Below are 20,289 nucleotides of genomic sequence, written 5' to 3'. Positions count from 1 at the left end.
TGTCCTACTATATTTCTTTTTTCTATTCCTTTATATATTTCCATAAGATATGTGTGTAGATGCACATATATACATATATCCTGCATATATATATATATGCAGGCAGTCTTTGCTTTGAACAATTCTGACAGGCACAATTTCAGTTACATGGTTTAAATAACACCAGTCCCCAAACAACACAGTTCAAATTTCATTCCCATGGCATATTAGCTGTAATTACTAAGTACAAACTTCACTGTTAGCTCTTCAACCCACAACTCACTAATAACAGGTGTGTCCCATGATCAGTAACCAACAATGTCACTTATCTCAAAATCCGTCAGTGACTGGTCACTATGCATCTGTTATGCACAGACAGCAACGTGTGTAGTTGTATTGCCTTTTTGTGTCCTGGTGATAGAGGCACATGACATTTTACAAAACTGGAGAGTTAAAACAGGGACTGGCCAAAAAAGACAAAAAACACAGCAAAGAAATGAAAAGCGGTTAACACTGGAAATAAAATTTGGGCTGACTGGGGGAATGCTGATACAGTGCTCTTTGATAGAGACTCTAGGTAAGAAGCCAGAGACACTTAGTGAAAGGGAACTTAACATTTATCAACATAAGTGAAGATATTGGTTATAATGAAGAGACGATGTCCCAAAGGAAGTGATGCTGGCCTAAATACATCATATAACTCTTAGAGATATTTTACAACTGAAAGGAGTGTAACAATTTGCCAAGGCATAGAAAAGGTCCTTGCTCTGTATTTCAAATTATGAGATGCAAGCAAGCACTGTTCAAATGCTCTTGGTAAGTTTGACAAAAACTTAGATTCTTAATATTTGCAATGCTTTAAATTATGGTCTACTAAATAAATACTAGCTTTACTATGTTCTTCATTTCCCCATTTATAATTGGCAGAGAGCTTTTAATATTTTCACTAATGTTTTTAAAGGTCATGAGACAATCATCTTTTCCTTCATTGACTGTTAAGATTGCTTTGCACAGCTTCAGCTTGCAAGGTCATTTTTATGGTCATGCATTACTGTGCAAAGCAAGGATGGTTTATAGATGTACATATGTGGACGTGTATAGAGCTTTTAAAAATAAGATTTACATTTATTCAGAAACTTGTTTTTCACAACATGTGAGTACAAGTAGATGTCTGACTATTTTTAATGGCTGCATTATATTCCATGGTATGGACAGACCATTGTTTACTTAATATGTTCCTATTGAGACATTTAGGTTATTTTCAGTTTTTCACTATTACAATGTTGATACGCTTTTGTGCACATAGGCAAGTATTCTACTAAATCAATTTCTACAAGTGCAACTACTGGATCAGTGAGAAAATGTTCAGCTTCACTGGTGGTCATGGCAATGCAAATCAACACAATGACATACCATCTTATAACTAAAGGGCAAAAATTCAAGTCTGACAATATAATGGTGAATACGTGGATCCACTGGCTGTCACGTACTTTGCCAGTGTGAGTTTAACTGGTGGAATCCCTTTGGAAAACAGACGCCTACGTCACCTCCGCACTTCCCACAGGTGGGTGTGCATGACTTGGGCTTCTCTCATCATTCAAATTCATTTGTGAGGCCTGGACTCCCCTATTTACCTTGTTATGGCATTTATCCTTTTTGTTTTATTCATTTTCTTGTCTCTCCTCCCAACTACAACACAAGTTCTAGAGCAGAGATCTTGTCTAATTTGTTCATCTCTGGGCCTGGAATATGGCATAAAACACGTGCTCAATAGATAGCTGAATGAATGCATTTGCATTTCTTGGTTTGGTGAGACTGAACATGTTTCATTATTTTATCTCTTTTGTGAATTGCATGCTCATATTCTTTGGCAATTTTCCAATTGGGATGTCTTCCTCTGATTAGTTTATAAGAGCTCTTCAGATACTACACATAGTAATCCCATGTCCCTTCTGTGTCTTGAAAATATTTTCACAGTTTGCATTTCCTCTTTTCATTTCCGTTCTTTCATTATACAGACGGTTAAAATTTTTATGGGGTCACACATGTCAACTTTTCCAATCATGCTTTTGGGCTTCAGGTCACTCTCAGGAATGCCATCCTCACCCTCAACACTATAGGTCATCTCCTTTATCTTCTTCTGGCGTTTCTGTAATTTTATTTTTTATGTTATGTCATTAATTCCTTTCAAATTCAGTGTGCAGTGTTAGGTAGAGATCTAATTTCTGTTGTTGTTCTTTTCAAATGTTGCCAGTATTGTTTATTGAATAGATTACCCTTTCCCAATATATATATTAAAAATCTCTATAGTAATTATGATTGCATGATTTGATCTTGAGGTATCTGCTTGCACTTAAAAAAAAATTTTTTTTTAACTAAGTATTCTGCTTTCCATTTCCCCAAAAGCTCAAGTAAATCACAGCTTACAGGTTTCTAAGTAGTAGAGTTACCTCATGATATACTTAGAAAGCACATTAAAACAGAAACATGGTTTTAGAGAGAAAATATTTAATCTATTTCATGAAAAAAATGTACAAAGCTTTAGAAAAGAGGCATTAGGTTTCCATGTACAGTATAAACATATTCTCACCTTCTATGATCACTTGTATTACACTTCTCTTTGCTAGTAAAGAAGCCACTGCACTCTCGTTCCAAACAATCTTCTGTTAACACATGCACTTGAAAAAGTCACTGAAAAGTACAGTCTTGAAATAAATGTAGAAATACAATGTTGTACAAAAAATTTATTAATCTGTCTACATGAAACACTTAAAAATGCACACCAAGTACATTCTTTTAGAACTAGACTATGTCTAGAAATATCAATATATGAACTTGTAAATTGGATTTTCGCTGCATTTTTAATCACTGGAGAAAAAAATATAATCAAGCCTTTGGAATGAGAAACATGAAGTTAGCACAGCAGACCAACTCTGTTCTCAGAAATGAAACCATAAACTTTATCCATACAAAAGATGGGAAAGAGTTTGAGTTTCTAAAATTGACATATTTATGAAATGTTATAATTTAAAACTGCAATCACACAGCAAACTTTCATTTGTTCATAATCCACATGTAAAGAGATGACAATTACAACATTTCTAATTGTCTCTCAATGCAACTTAACAGTGAGAATTTAAACTTAAAAAAAAATTAGCCTATGTAAAATATAATTAGGAAGGTATACCTCAAAGTAGAGAAAATTAATTTGAACTCACATGGGGTATTGTTCCCCTCCTTTAAAAACTGAGCTATTATTAAGAAATGCTACAGAAAAAAATACTACAACAAAATTGTTCTGCCATATCTGTTATTTATATAACCATAATTTCTCACTGAAACTTCTACAGAAACTACTATTGTTTTTAGTAAGAGGGAGGCCTAAGGTGTGGAGAGGAAGCAGTAGTTTATTTTTTACAGGTATATTTTGATGATGAATATCACAGGCATGCATGAACAATACATTCCAACTCTATACAAACAAAAACTTGCTGGCATTTTGAAAAGTGTAATAAATACAACAGGGAGCCCATCCTGTACATGCTCAAAGAATGAATATATTTCCAGTGGCACTAAGAACAGTGACTACAAATTCTAAAAACAGAAGATAGTTGTAGGGCAGAGTCCTTCTAAATGTTCAGAGAGGAACATGTCTATTTTTCCCATTAATTAGCATAATTTATCAACTAATGTTTTGCCCTATTTACCTCAACATATATTTTTCACAAGCTTAGCACACATTAGATAAAGAAGGAATAACAGGCCAGGTGTGGTGGCTCATGCTTGTAATCCTAGCACTGAGAGGCTGGTGGCTTGAGGCCAGGAGCTTGAGACCAGTCTGGGCAACATAGCAAGACCCCATCTCTACAAAAAATTTAAAAAAAATTAGCCAGGTGTGGTGGCACACACCTGTGGTCTTAGCTACTCAGGAGGCCGAAGCAGAAGGATCCTGAGCCCAGGAGTTCCAGGCTGCAGTGAGCTATGATCATGTCACTGCTGCACTCTAGCCTGGGCAACACAGCAAGACCCTATCTCTTAAAAACAAAAAAATGGGAAGGGAAAAAAAAAACTATTTAAATTGGGCAGATTTAAATCTGAGAGCTGATTTTGTCTACTTCTCAGCAGCAGTTTGAGGTCTCCTTTCATTTTATTTCAAATGGAAATAGATAACCAGGTATATTAAAAGCAAAAGGTAGTAAACTATGTCCGTATTATTCACACTTGGAAGTTTTCAACATTAAAAAATAACTGACCATTTGCTTAATTCTATATTACTTAAAGCCACCAAGCCTGTGGTAAGTTGCTGCTTAAAGAGGAAGGAATTCATACCATGCCCTGACAGTTACAAGAATGCTTTTTGGTATAAGGCTATTTAGTGTTCATTTGTGCTTGTTTAGTGCTTTTTAGTATATGGCTGCTTGTATAGGTAGGGAAGTATGTTTGCAAATAGTTGCAATACTTTCCTTTTGGTCCTGTGGCTTTCAACAGAACAAAATGTCCTTTGGTACACTTGAAAGCGACATGCCAGTGAAGAAGAGGGACACACCAAAACAACCAGGCAAACATTCCACAGCAAGTGTCTAGGGTTTTCACTTTCCAACTCCAACCCTTGAAAATAATTAAACCAAACCAACACACTCAGAAACAGGTGGGATGCAATCAGAAAAGCCGAGTGGGGCTGCCTCCTGTTCCACCTTACCCAGGCTCTGTGATTGGGGCAGCCTTCTGCAAGCCTGAGGCAGCCAGGCGAACCTCCAGAGCTCATATGTAAAGGGGCCAGGGTTTGTTAGCCATGGAATTCATATAGGTAGATTAGTAAAGCCTCTGACTTTTAATACTATTCTTTATATTATCCTATTGCAAAGACATGGGAAAAAAGCAAACTCTTAATTATTCAGGACAAAATAGTGACATGATTATTGCTAATACTTCATTTAAATAAACTGTGCCACAGGGGGAAGAAAAGGTAATCTTGGTGCTTAACAGTGGATTCTACTTTTAAAATATGACACTATTATCACTTTCTTATCACATTTCCTTACGGATTTCAGGAGAGGGAGTTTATAACAAAATTAACAAAATTCCTTACTGCACCATAATACTACTTAATTAGCACACTAAGAATGAAAAGTTAAGTCTGCATTCTGTGTTTAGGTGATCATGAATCATAATCATTGGTACGTAGCATTTTGCTTAATTCCTTTTAATAGTATTTAGTGCGCTGGGCGCAGCGGCTCACGCCTGTAATCCCAGCACTTTGGAAGGCCAAGGCAGGCAGATCACCTGAGGTCAGGAGTTCGAGACCAGCCTGGCAAGCATGGCGAAACCCCATCTCCACTAAAAATACAAAAAATCAGCTAAGCGTGGTGGCAGACGCCTGTAATCCCAGCTACTCAGGAGGCTGAGGCAGGAGAATTGCTTGAACACAGGAAGCAGAGGCTGTGTTGCCATGGCACTCCAGCCTGGGCAACAAGAGCAAAACTCCATCTCAAAACAAAAACAAAAACAAAACAAAACAAAACAAAACAAAACAAAGTACCTAATGCTAGGCTGGGTACGGTGGCTCACGCCTGTAATCCCAGCACTTTGGGAGGCCAAGGCAGGCGCATCACATGAGGTCAGGAGTTCGAGACCAACCTGGCCAACAGAAACCCTGTTTCTACTAAAATTACAAAAATTAGCCGGGCATTGTGGTGGGCACCAGTAGTGGTGAGCGCCAGCTACTTGGGAGGCTGAGGCAGGAGGATCACTTGAACCCGGTAGGTGGAGCCTGCAGTGAGCTGAGATTGTACCCTTGCACTCCAGCCTGGGTGACAGAGTGAGACTCCATCTCAAAAAAAAAACACAAAACAACAACAAAAAGTACCTAATGCTGGAACAGGTTGACCATGGTGAAAACTTTACTGTAATAGAATTGCATATATTAATATTTGAGTCATGGGGAGGGGTCTGCATACCAGTGTTATGTATGAAACAAGAAAGCAGAAGACTATATTTCTAGAGCTCACTTGGACTAATATTTAATACAACAAAATTTTCTTAAATATGAACAGCTTCTTAGGGTTTGAGATAGTCCTGTGCAAAAGGCTCTTTATGATAAGGTCTTAATTACGTTTTGAAGACCAACTGTTAGAACTTTTAAAACAACTTTTGAAACAGCACTGTTAGAAATAACATTGGAAAGCTATTTTTTTAATACATCCATCTGCCAAGAAAAACTCTGGATGATATCTGAAATTAAGAAAAAGTAGTACATAAAATCTTTTGACAAACAATTATAGACTGTTCCAAGGTCTGAATAACAGTATATAATGCAAAGTTGTATAATTAAATGGATTTATTTAAATTGCAGAAACAATCATTGCTAGTACTTTTGGGGTTCTTTGGATTAAGTTACTATAAATATATAAAGTTATGAAAGATTTATGTTTTAAGAAAACCTACTTTAAGAGGCAATACAGCAGAGAGTTGAACAGACTCCCATCCAGGCCCTGCCACTCGCTAAATGTGTGATTTTGGTTATGCTGGTGTATTTGATCATGCTTACCCTCTCTGTGTGTTTCTTCACCAATCAAATAAGGAAAAATGGTATTTCTCACATAAGGTTGTTGTGAGGATTAAATGAGTTAATACATAAAAGCACCTAATAGATGAGTGCTGGCAAATAGTAAGAACTCAATAAATATCTACTCAATAAATATCTATTATTCTTGTTACTTTATGTGAAGGCTTAAGAAAGTGTCCATGGAAGAACTCTTAATTGAGCAGTTTGTTTTCCCTCTGCATCTTGGAGTTAGGAACGAGGAGACCCGTGCCTGAATAAAGGCTCCACCACTACTTCCCCTTGTTTGACAGAAGTGAACATCTGCTGGCGCCAGGCACCACTTCAGGCATTGAGCACTATTCCGGGAGTTTTCTATTCTTCAGATACGTCACCACTATTCCAAAGCTGTCTCCTCCTCTGTAAACTAACATCTACCTGCCCGATTTATAAGGTTATTTGAAGCTCAAATGAGGCAATATACATGAAAGCACTTTGAAGATTTTGTGAAGCACCACCATTGGAGTGAAACTTTTTGGTTAAGATGTAAGTACTCTGGTGCAGGTTGTTGGGCATATGTTGTAGGAATGTGGTTCAGGATGAGTATGTCTGGACCCTCTCAAAGCAAGTTCATTACTTGTAGCTCCAGAAAGTCTTACAAAAAATTTTTAATAACACTATAGGCATGCTTCTTTATAACTACAATGTTGTTTATAAAATAGTTATATGCTTCATTATAAAACATTTCTCTTCTTGAACCCAACTCTATAAAGAATATTAACATAACCAATAGTTAGTGGGAGATTTTCCTTCACAAATTGTAGTTGCAAAGAAAATGTAGGGTGATATGTGTTTATGGTCCCAAATTATCATTACAGTAACTAAGTCAATAATTACCAGTTTCATTAATTACTAAGTGCTGTACACACAATATTTCATTGAATATGAGGCAGGTATATCAGCCCCATTTTAAAGGATTAGAATCCAAGTTACTGCAAAATCCAAGCTCTTAACCACTATGCTACGTTACACAATAAAAATAACAGAACAAAAAAGCCATAACCATTACTATCTTCATGAAATCACGTACTTAAGAGAACCGGTAGATCAAAGGACTCCAAACAATGTTCTGAGCTCTGGTAATAAAAATGACTTTTAAAAAGTATTATATAAGTGCTTACGATTCAGTTAACTTTAACTCTTTAAACTTTATGGGTTTCCCCCCACCGTGATTTTAAAAATAACAGATTGCTCACTGAAAAGAAAAAAAAAAAACAGCAAAGTAGAATTAAAATAAAAACATCCATAATTCCTTCATTCACAAGAACCATTGACATTTTCCCTCTGCATATATTCTTATGTAACTGTTAACTATAGAATTTAAGTAGATTTTGATGATTGTGGTTAAACGTGATGCCAAATCTAACTATCGTATTTTTAACCGGTAGACATAAATTAATAGTAAACTTTGTGCAGGCAGAAAATTATTACATTATAGAGATATGTATTTTTAATATCTTCCTAAATTTTCCAACTACAGAAAAACAAGCAAAGAGTAACTTATCTCAGTTATATAAGCTCAAAAGTATATTGGCCATAAAAGAATCATGAATAATTCTTAATCTTTGTGTATACACACACCTATATAAATATACACATAGTAAATTTTTTTTTTCTGGCTGTTAGGATTTATAACTTTCTGAAGGTTTGATAATATTATAACTAAATATTATTAGAACAGTTAAGAAAAAAATTATTTTTCATAGTCATTGAATTTTGCTAAAGTTACACTTATGGGTGACTAAACTACAAAGTTTTCTCTTGTTAAATAATTGCTTAAGACAGAATGTTCAAGATAAGCTAAACTCTTTACAAGAATCATATCAAGAAATTCTACCATTTGTGAAATAATAAAGAGAAGAGGAAAAAAATAGCGACAAACCAGCAGAATAATTTAGGGCAAAGATTCCAGGTATTATATAAAATGTGTGTAATACCACATTACTGGCATTTCAAGTGAGGTGACTTATACTAAAATCTTGTTCTTTTTAAACTATCACTGGACATAATAATTTATCCAACAAGAAAAGCAAAAGATAAAAAATATGCATTAGTCCTCATAGAATATGGATCAACAAGTTTTAAAAATAAACTTTCTAGTGCTTCCTCTTATGTGAGAGGTTTATCCTCGTCATAAATTCTAGGAACCTATCTATATTGCTTAAGTGTGATTTATTCAAAATCATATTAGTCTACTATAAATAATACTTTTAATGTAAAAAACAATGCAGACTGGCAGTGGGTAAGAATAAGAATGTTCAATAAAACTGTATTTTGAAAGTCAAGAAAAGTATAAGCTAAGGCTAACCTAAAACTGTCTAGACAAATGAAGGGGAATAGAGTCTAAAAAATGCCTTTGCATTTTCACTGTACATGAACATGTATAACAAACACTGTGTTTGTATATTATATTGAAAAATAAACTGTCAGATATTTCTAAATTAGCAAATTAAAATTGTATATACTTCTTTTAGAGTGTGAAATTGTTTAAGTCCTTAAACAGAAAATGATTGGGCCAAAATATTCTCATCCTGTCCATCTAGAAATGAGAAACATAATAAGTCAAATGAGATTAAAAAATAACTAAGGCCAGTAGGGCAAGGTGGCTCACACCTGTAATCCCAGCACTTTGGGAGACAGAGGCAGGCGGATCACCTGAGGCCAGGAGTTTGGGACCAGCCTGACTGACATGGTGAAACCCTGTCTCTACTAAAAACACAAAAAAATTAGCTGGGCATGGTGGTGTACGCCTGTAATCCCAGCTACTTGGGAGGCTGAGGCAGGAAAATCTCTTGAACCCAGGAGGTAGAGGTTGCAGTGAGCCAAGATCGTGCCACTGCCCTCCCAGCCTGGGCTACAGAGCCAGACTACGTCTCAAAAATAAAATAAAATAACTAAGGCCTATTCTCATAAAAGAGAGTATGTTATACACCCTTTTATTACAGAACATTTCAGTTTTTTGATTGCTTGTGGAGAGAAAAGGTTTATGAGGTAATTACATATAATTTTAAACAGGATTCCTTTTAATTTTATATCTATATTTCTCTTTAAAAGTAGCTTCAGTAGATGACTAATTAAATCAATGTCATGATTTATACATCCTTACTTCAGAGATTCAGCTAACCTTATGAATAAAACAAACTAATACTACATTTCAAACAAAATTAAAAATAGACAATGATGTTTAAAAAAGATTATACTTCAAATTTAGCACTGTTTTCACAGGGAAAGGAAGCATATTATGCCATATTGTCTATAAATATTTACTGAATAAATAAACATGGTTCACCTGATGTTTTTAAAACCTTGTAAGCTGATTAAATCACAAACATGTTGAATAGGTCTTAAGGAAAACAAGATTAGGCTTTTAAGTAGTTATAAATTATGACAATAGAAAAAAAACCTTTCCAATATCTTTTTTAGGGATAAAAAACAACAAAAATTTAAAAATAGTATCATTAAATCACTGTTTCGGCCTTAATATTTTGAAGACTAATATATTAGGATATACTGTATCTATTAATAGCATGAAAGCACCTCACACTGAAAATTTCACTTTTAAGGCTTTAAAGTGATTTTTAAAAACATCACAATAAATGATCATAATTTAAATTCTGAATATGGGAACGAAAAAAACCTCAAAACCTCAACTCAACAAATCTGCATTTAATGCTTACAAGTGAAATGTACATTTCCAAAACAAGATATGTAACCATCAGATTTAGCTGTCACAATAAATTATTTATCACAGACACTAAGTAATGTGTCCTAAAGTCCCTTTTTCCTTGAAAGTCATAATATTTCTGGGGACTCATTCATTATCTGGTAATGTAGTCACTCAAAAACAGTTAAAGGAGTCAGTCCTTAGAGATTCTATGTCCAACTTTATCTGTACAAAGTTTTAAGGCATTCATAATGGTATGTTAAATAACAAATAATTTATAATAAAAATAGATCAAAACTCTCTTTTAAAAATATCTCAACTGAGAAAACCACAGAAGAGAATAAAGATCGTATTTACCACTGATGTACTCCTTAAGCTTCTACAGTGATGAAAAGACATTTTTTTGGCTTACAACAGACTTTATGCCTTGAATACTTGGTGTTCTTATACAAATGTGGACTGGAGCTTAAGTTCTGCCTAAAGTTACTGTGAAATTTACACATTCAAGTGTGCTGATTGCTATTAATAAAGGTAGAAAAAGTTAGTTAAAATATCTGGTATTATTATTATCAGTATTTATTGCAAATTATCTTATAGTATTCTCTACTGTAGTGTGAACTTCAGTCTTGTGCCAAATAGCAGCATAGATTACAATATCATGGTACCAATGATGATCAATGACTCAGCTAGTATCAGCCAAAGCAAAGGAATTTGTTTATAATAAAAGAAGTAAGTAAGGAGCATAGCTTTATTTTAATATCAGTTGTCTGAACTGAGCAATGGGCATCTTGGTATCCAGAGGCAGAACTGAAGTTTTCTTTCCTTAAATTACAGTGATAGTCAGGATGGGAGACAGTAGGTGGTGGCAATGGGTTGCTAGCTAGCTGGCTGACTAAAATACATACCTGAGCTCTACTGGAGCTATGCAACCTTGCTGTGTATCCGTTATTTGTAAAGGCTGACTGAACAAAATTGCCTTCATCATGCAAGCACTGCTGTCTGCACTACAGTAATAAAGAAACACGCTGATAGATACAATGGCTTCAAGTGATAAGCAATCATCAGGAATTTGTAGTGAAATTGTTGGTTGACTGGAAATGTTCTCTATATCTCCAGTTGCTATCTGTCCTTGAAGTAGCCATTCATTGCCTAAAAGTCAAAAACGAAATTATTAAGACTGTATAAGACAAGTAGAAAACTGGGAACATCTTATGAAGACTAGATAAACTCAATCGACAAATATTTATTAAAAAATCTCTAAGTGCCAGGCATTGCGGTCTGTGGGAAGGACATAAATATACATAACATATACTGACCACTCATTAGAAGTTCCCAGTCTGATGATTATTACATCTAATTATTATAGTTCTTCCTTTGTTTGGATACTATAAAATAAATTACACATTTACTCTTATTAAAATCAAGCTGAATATTGCAAATATGGCTATAAAGCCTTAATCTCTAAAGTTAAAAATAAAACCTATTAAATTTTAGAAATAAACATACGACACTTGAGAAAATGGATCATTTTTACCAAAGAGATGAAAGTCTTTAGGGATATAAAAACTACAAAATAAAATTTTATCTAGGGAATACAAATGTATGTGCAACTCTGTAGTGACTTTCTGGTTAATAATGAATTATTGAATATCTAAAAATAATTTAAAAATACACACACACTTTATTTAGAAACAGGTACCATTGCATATCTATTCTCTGTGGGCTTAAGTAATGTAAAAACCAAGAGATTTTGTATATCTCATTATAATACGTAAAACTCTTCCTAGAAATAAACAGACTATCTATAACAAAAATCGAATAAACCACTAACAAATTTTAAGCCCTCAAGAATTAAAATCATCTTTAAATGTCTTTATTCATCTCGACTTTCTCTTAGAAGGAACACACATGTCATACTGGGGAAGCACAGACACATACAGACATTCAGCCTAAAAAGGTGGCAGCCCTCAAGAGCCAGCATTTGGGAAATATATGAAATGCTTTCCCACCATGTAAATGGAGAACACTGAACATTTTCTAATGACTCATCTGTACAAAAACTGGACCACCTACTGAGTGTGATGAAATGCTGTCTACTTTTTAGCTTTTCTGTCTCTTTCTTTTGTTCTCAGGATAAGTAAACCGACTCAGAGTGCCTGCCTTTATCAGTCCTCTTGATGTCTCTTTTAGTTTATTGCTTTAGTTTACTGAAAAATCAAATTTGAGAAAAATATGTCAAATAAGAGTAAGAAGGTGAAAGATAAGAATCTAGAGAGATAAGTACAAAACTTCTATGCTGAAGCTTTTAAAGAATTCTTTTTAAATTCTCTTTAAAACTCTTTGGCTTTCTTTGTTTATTCCTGGGTTAGAGAGTATCTTTTATCTAATGCATGATTTTGCTAGAGAGATTAGTAGAGAACTTCTTATATTTTATTTATTATTTTTTGAGACGGAGTCTCGCTCTGTCACCCAGGCTAGAGTGCAGTGGCGCGAGCTTGGCTCACTGCGAGCTCTGCCTCCCTCCCGGGTTCACGCCATTCTCCTGCCTCAGCCTCCTGAGTAGCTGGGACTACCCCACCACCACACTCGGCTAATTTTTTGTATTTTTAGTAGAGATGGGTTTCACCGTGTTAGCCAGGATGGTCTCGATCTCCTGACCTCATGATCCGCCTGCCTCTGTCTCCCAAAGTGCTGGGATTACAGGCGTGAGCCACCACGCCTGGCCAATTTCTTATATTTTAAATCAAACAAAGAAAATAATACTGAGCTATTTTAATGTCCAAATCTAGAAATAAAACAAAATGTTTCTTTAGATATTTGTCATATGTATCACACACACAATTTGTGAAGTTACAACACATGCGGTGCTTTTATGCTGCCTTTTTTTTTGGCTTAAAACTTGCATATATTCTAACTTCTTTAAGATTATACAGACGAAAATTTGGCTAAAAATAAGTGTTTCTAAATAACAAGCCAAAAGAGAAAATGTCCTTTAAACATAAGTGTACAAATGTACTCTATAATATTCAAAAACCTTAAATTATTAGGATTATTGCCTGAAAATTATCTGCTACTATATAATAAAAATGGGGCCCATATCTTGGACAAACTAGATAAAGTCTCTATAGACTACTTTATTTGAATACTATCTGTATTTTATATCCCAATGACTCAATATTAATTAGTGTGTCTGACAATGCAGACCAATGTTAATCTGTCAATATCCTATTTTAAAAATTAGTACACTGCTCCTACAGTGACACCATTTAATACACTGCTCTAACAGTGACTGCTCTTACAGTTACACTGAGAAAAATTCATGTTCTCCAACTGATGTAATACTTCCAGACTTAAATTGGCAGTCTAGAACTTGCTCTGAACCTACAAAAGGCTATGGAGTGGCCAGGGTTTGAGTATTCTTCTGTCTACAAAGCAAGCTCCAAAGGTCCTAGTACATGGTTAGCCTTCTCCCTTGTGGGAAGTGACAAGGGGTGGTTTCCCTACAGACTCAATCACCCTAGAACCAGCCTCCCAAACACTAACCAGCAGTTCCTCCCAGCCAGTCTACCAAGATACCGTTACCCTCTTGGTTTAGACACTAAGTTGATATTATAATTGCAGGCCAGTGGCTGCTGCCCTGAGAAAGTTGAAGGTAAGAAGGAATGAATTACCCAGGATTTGGGTAATGTACAAAAGAAAAGTGTGTGAGAGGGTATGAAGGAGGAGGAGTTGGGAAGGAAATGGAAAATTGAGTGAGAAAGTGTGAAAGAGCGTGGGAGCCCAGGACAGAGGAATATCATTAGAGACAAGTTGTAATTTAGAAGTTCTGAACCACTAAAATTTCACTTTAAAATTTTTGTCCACCAGGTTACAGATGTTGGAATGCATACTGCAAGGCAAGCAGTATACTGATTCCTTACCACAGATTAATGAAATAAGGAGCTAGCTCATACTGTGATTCACAAATAGAAGAAAGGGAGGAATGCCTAAGAGTGACTGAAAGGAAGAGTCACAGAAAAAGATGTTAAATACGAGGGCTCCACTTTATTTCTCTATTTCAGACTTTTTAACTCTAAGATTCTTTTTGGAACAAGAATAGAATGAAGAACAGGATCAGAATAAGGGATGAGGTATAGGAAAACCCACATTCCAAGAAATCATGCTAACAACTGACTTGTAACTTTTGGTGAGTTACACTGTTCTTTAATAAAAGGGAAGAAAGACTCTTGATGAGTAAAGCAAATGGCCAATGTGGGGTTGGATCTGGATTCATTTGTTCATATGATCTTCAAATCTTGCCTATACAGAGTAAAAATATCACCTAACAAATAAAAAATAACTAGATTAAACATCAAGAATATATGATGTATTAGTATTTGCAAGCTTATACTCATACCTTCAGCTGTTAGAAACCAGCAACTGGATACTCCTTCAGTTAGCTTTGATCCTGATGGGAGGTCTAATCTGAGTTTGAACTGAAGAGTCTGGCCAGCACACGCAGTCACGGGGGAAAGCCTAATGCTTGGAGCAGATTTAGGTAGTTTGGGTAATGTCTTCTGTTTTTCTACTAGGAACGGGCCATCTACCACAGCATTTTCAGATCTGAAGATGGGGAGCTAGGAAATAAGAAAATCTGTTATTAAAACATAAGAACTTTATATTAATTATAGAATGAGAGCATATTTTTAGACTTTAGTAGAATAATGAAGTTCTATGTCAATGAAACTAATCACCATTCTAGTTTGAATTAGAATGTGTTAGATGCCCTCAAGATTATTTTCATAGACACAGAGAAAGTTTATCTTAGCGACAACAACAAAACCCAACACTTATGAATGAGGCAGAATTAAAGTAACTGTCCAATGTATATAGACGGCAGGAAATTAAAGCAAAAGTTTATAAATTTAAACACACTAGATATCCATTTTCTTATAATTTTCATTGTCAACTATAAGAAGATGTTATTCATCTTATATCAGAGATCTACGTGAAGAGAAATGACATTTATGTTGCAATAGTAATCTATGTTTATTTTAAAAATATACCATGAAAATTACCAGTCTTTCAGAAAAAAACTGTTGCATTTTTTTCAGGTAAATGTCATACATCAAGAGTTAGTTTATAATAGACATTTCCCCTTGAAAATTCTATAAGAAACCACGTCCATATCTTTAAAAACTGACTATAACTCATTTAAGTTTCTTCTACAATCTTATTTTCGACGTCTTGAGAAAGTGGCTTCTAAAGCTTTTGTTAGATTATTTGGTAATGGATTCATCACAGGCAAACAAAGGTTACATGTTAATCTAAAGATCACTGAAAAAAAAACACAAAAACAATAAGCTAAATAACCCAACCCACAGAGCAGGTGTATGTAGTGTATGTCAGTATGTCTGTACACTTAAAAACAGATCTGAGTCCTCTCCTTTTTTTTTTCTTGAAGGTTCATTAGATTATCTCCAATTTCCAGTATTTTTCTCAAACTCTCAGCACAGATGGAACTTTTATTTTAAGAATAAAAGGATATCCTTAAAGCAGTCCTGCTGGTCTCTTTGTCAAAGAATACAACAGAAGCATCCACTTAATACTCTCCTGGAGATGGTCTAACCAAAAATGCCTCTGTCAGTGCTGTGAGGATCTTAGTATCATTCTTAAAACCACATTCTTTAACTTATATTTTAAAATTACTTACCACAGATACCATTTTAGTTTCTAAATCCATCACTTTAATTTGATGATTATTGGTGTCTGCTACATATAATAATTGTCCATTCTCTCCAATACACAAGCCTCCTGGTTCATTAAAAGTTGACTCTGTAAAACTGGAACTGGTAACATTATTTGTGTCTCCAGTTCCTGCTAATGTTGTACAGTTTTTTGTTTTTGGATCCACAACTTTAATCTAAAAAAGAAAGAACAAAAACTTATATAACTGAAGATCAATCTCATGTTTGTTGTATGGAAGAGTATGGTATCAAGCAAGCTAATTTCTGATTGCCATTAATATTCTCAATAAGTCTCACAAAAGGAATAGTTATTTCCATATTTTCTTGAAAAGCCAAACATTCAAATTGCAGTCTAAGGGGAGATATTCTATTCTAAGAACTAAAGACTATGTAAAAAAAATTTTTTTTGATTGAATTGTTTTTCTTCACAATGGGACACACTTTCACAACTGAACTGACTGTCTTCCTGAGCATCTAGCATTGCCTGAGAATTTGCTACCTTTGTTAAACTTAATGATTGACAGTTATGTCTCAATTATATTAAATTTATGGTCTCACATCATGAAGTACTGTATGAACATTTATTATCCACTGATTTTTGTAAAAAGTAAAAATGCAATAAAACTTAAGACAATTTAATAGACAAAAATGGAAATGCTGAAAACAAAATTATTTACTAACAAGCATTGTAACTATGCAACAGCTCAAAAACATTCATTTGTTAGATGACATATAAATTTCCCTGCTACTTGCCTTCTCTTGATATACTGAATATGTTACTAAGCAGCTTTGATGGGTTGCAATTCACAACTGTTGGCTATTGCCATTGGAACTGGTTCTGTGCTTTCCCTAGTTCAGAATACCATCATAACCTCTTGGCAAAGAAAGGACCAAGAAAAGAGCAGAACAGGCTGGGTTATAGTTGTCAAAGACTGTTACTCCTTTCTATATTTTAGAGTGGCAGTTGTAGGAGGCTCACAGATCTTTCAGCATTTTAAATGCCACACACAAAAAGCAAGATATTACATAATTCTGTCACGACTCACCTTGTGATTGTAGGAGTCTGCCACATAAAGTAAATTCCTTTTTTTGTCCCATGTTACTCCAAGGGGGTGTTGAAGCTTTGCATTGATTCCTACTCCATCAACATCACCAAAAGCAAATAGATTCTTTAATTTTTTTTAAAAGAAAAGAAACAGCAGTTATTATAATTTTTACAGTGTTTTGTTAGAATATGAAGGAAAATTCAAACAGTTATAAATGGTATTTAAGTTAAAAGGGAAAATGCTGATTTTCATGTAAATAGGGTTGGACACTTCATTCAGATTAGAAAAAAAATGACAGTATTTTGAACCTGTATTAATCGGTGGTGCTTAGTAGTTTTACTCACAATACTACATCTGGTCAGGAATAGGTCAAGTCCACTAGTCTGGTGCTCTTTCCAACCCACTGCCCAATATCTAATTTACATTTTTTTCTTTTCTCCAATAATCAATGCTTCATCCTTTCTTTCTCCCTGAAACCTTAACATTTATACATAATAAAGTAGAGTCAGTTCACTTTTCTTAGATGGTGTGTTCCTCACGTTGCTTTACATTCACATTTCCTTTGGTCTGACTTTCAATTTGATTCGCAGATAGGCCAAGGATGGTCTCTCTTAAATCTTATTAACTTTCCATAATTCACAAAATCGACAGCTTGCTCAGTGTCCGAGCGCACTGTGCAAGAGTGACTGTCATTACCATGGGGTCTCTTTCTCCTCCTACGAGGTGCTTCACTGCTCCATCTTTCAGTGAAACGGTTCTCACTGTACTGCTCTCACTATCTGCTACAAACAAGCAGCTCCAGGGATCTTCAGAGGCCAAGGAAAGGCCTGAAGGTTGGGCAAAACCTGCCTTGTGAGGATAGGCATTGTTTCGATTCTCTTCATTTCCACTTCCAGCAAACCTAAGGCAGGTTCCTTTTGTTAACTCACTGAAAAAGACAAGTTCATAGGTGGAGTCAACATGTGGTATATTGTGTGCAATTCAGTTCTTAAATAAATGAATGTGAATAATCAAATCAATAGTGATAAGCCTCGTAAAAAAACAAACTAGTGATCTTGGCCTAGTTAAATTGTTCAAGTCAGCTTTCATTATCATTTTTCCAACCATTAACTTATTTACCCACTGTGTAGGGAACTTCTTACTTTACTTTGATACACACAAAACTGAAATCACTTTCAAATGTTAAACGACAAATCCCTGATAGAATTATAAGATAAAAATAATGATCAGATTATTGATGAGATAGGTTGTTTTTACTACCTTAAATTCTTAACTTCTTAGTTTCATGCAATATGAGGTTCGGAAAGGGAACTAAAAAGATTATCTAGCTCTTGATAGTTTAAAGCTTCAATTTTCATTAAAAATGTTTTGTGTTCTTATATATAAACAGAGACTAGCAAAAGGAATTAAAGAATAGTTTTTGAAAGTTGGCCAGGTCAGACATTACTATTATATGAAAAATAATATAATTGTACATAATTATCTTAAAATTACATGGGATAATTATGTACAATTATATCGATTGTACAAATCAATTTCTTATATACATTAGGGAAATTTCTATTTAAAGAACTATTGCAATGATTCCTTTTGTAATGCAGAGAAAGCTTTAGATCCTGGTTTCTAAGTTTATTCCAGAGAGACTGTAAAGAAGACATGGTAGTGTGTTGTGTTGAGGGAAGGGAAGCAGCTGACTCGGGACACAAAATGAGAGTCTGTGTAAATCATTTCTGAATATGGTACAACATGCAAAAGTCTGAACTCACCATCACTTACTGGCTAATATGTTCCCATAATAAGTTAGGTAGGGAGCAGGGGACAGAGGCAAAGGGATTTAGCACGCATAAAATATGGCCACTTATTCAAGAAACGTATAAACATAGCAAGTACAATATATGTAATAACTAATATGCTGAACAAATTAATTGAAAGGAGTCTACAAGGAGTCTTAATACTTTCAAAAGGAGTTTCCTTAATTAAATAAAGAAAAGAGTAGGGAGAAACAATAACTTTTAAAATGCTAAGGGTCATTACTACCTGAAGATCGGTAATAAAGATAATACATCCTTAAAATTAAAACACAGGTCAGTGTGGTCCTAGTGCCAATTTCCTATTAAGAAGGAGAGTGACAACTCTACTTATGAGGAAATTCAGGCAGCTCTGAACCATCTATGCCTAAAACAGCCATCACCCAGAACAGCATATTCTGGCAACTTCTGTTACTTCTCTTTGCTGTTTATAATTATGCCTCATGTAAAATCTTATTGGTAATCTCACTGTTCAGGCTACTATCATCTCTTGCCTGGATAACAGCAATAGGCTCCTCAGTGGTATCTCTTATCTCTGTCTCTAGTCTTGTTCCACTCTGAGTGCTGCCAATGTTCTTTCAAAAACACAAATCTAATCATGTCACTTCCCAGCTTAAACCTTTCTAGAAAGGCTTGTAGAATATTCAAATCCCTAAAAGTACTCACAAGGCACAGTGTGATCTGGCTTCTACTGACATCACTAGTGCCAATTCTTGCCTGGAAAACTTTCCACTCTCCCTAACTCCTACTACTCTTATCAGGTCACTGTTTAGTTGCCTCTTCCAAGAAGCCCTCCTTGACAACTCAAATCTTACTGATGTTGTGTCTTCCTCTTACTTATATAAGGAACAATTTCAATTTTTTTTTTTTTTAAACGGAGTCTCACTCTGTCGTCCTGGCTGGAGTGCAGTGGCACAATCTCAGCTCACTGCAACCTTCCGCCTCCTGGGTTCAAGCGATTCTCCTGCCACAGCCTCCTGAGTAGCTGGGATTACAGGCAAGCGCCACCACGCCCAGCTAACTTTTTGTATTTTTAGTAGAGATGGGGTTTCACCATATTGTCATTCTGGTCTCGAACTACTGACCTTGTGATCTGCCTGCCTCGGCCTCCCAAAGCGCTGGGATTACAGGCGTGACCCACCGCACCCAGCCGAACAATTTCAATTTGCAGCGATTCCTTTTGCGCACACTAACTTTTAATTGTTTGCTGATCTGATTCTTCCTCTGTAAGTTCACTGATGACAACCACATCTTTTCATTGTATCCTTAACATAGTGAGCATATTTCATCCCTATTGCCTAGCATAAATATTTGCTAAACGATTAAATGTCTTAAAACATTACATAAGTGTGTCCAAAGTAACATGCACAAACATACACACTATTTGGAATATCTGCTATTTTGAAGGATCTATATAAATGTGGCTTTCTATTAATAACGGTAACTTGAGATGATCATTTTCCAT

At 35.1% G+C, this 20,289-nt stretch overlaps 1 protein-coding gene across 2 annotated transcripts in view; it reads right to left on the bottom strand.

Moving 5' to 3' along the window:
• Positions 1-2,467: 2,467 nt before the first annotated feature.
• NHLRC2 (NHL repeat containing 2) overlaps positions 2,468-20,289 on the bottom strand; it is a 62,512-nt gene continuing 44,690 nt past the window's right edge. The window contains exons 7-11 of one of the 2 annotated variants that reach the window (XM_508046.9): positions 17,713-17,944; positions 17,017-17,139; positions 15,937-16,146; positions 14,641-14,860; positions 2,468-11,393 (exon numbers count right to left, since the gene is read on the bottom strand). In XM_508046.9, the coding sequence (XP_508046.4) occupies positions 11,137-11,393; positions 14,641-14,860; positions 15,937-16,146; positions 17,017-17,139; positions 17,713-17,944 (1,042 nt within the window). In that variant the 3' untranslated portion in view covers positions 2,468-11,136. The remainder of the gene's footprint in view (positions 11,394-14,640; positions 14,861-15,936; positions 16,147-17,016; positions 17,140-17,712; positions 17,945-20,289) is intronic. The other variant, XM_063782113.1, reaches the window with a different exon arrangement.

Source organism: Pan troglodytes, chromosome 8 (assembly GCF_028858775.2).
Source record: "Pan troglodytes isolate AG18354 chromosome 8, NHGRI_mPanTro3-v2.0_pri, whole genome shotgun sequence".
Classification (NCBI taxonomy): domain Eukaryota; kingdom Metazoa; phylum Chordata; class Mammalia; order Primates; family Hominidae; genus Pan; species Pan troglodytes.
This window is presented reverse-complemented; position numbering and strand designations above follow the sequence as displayed.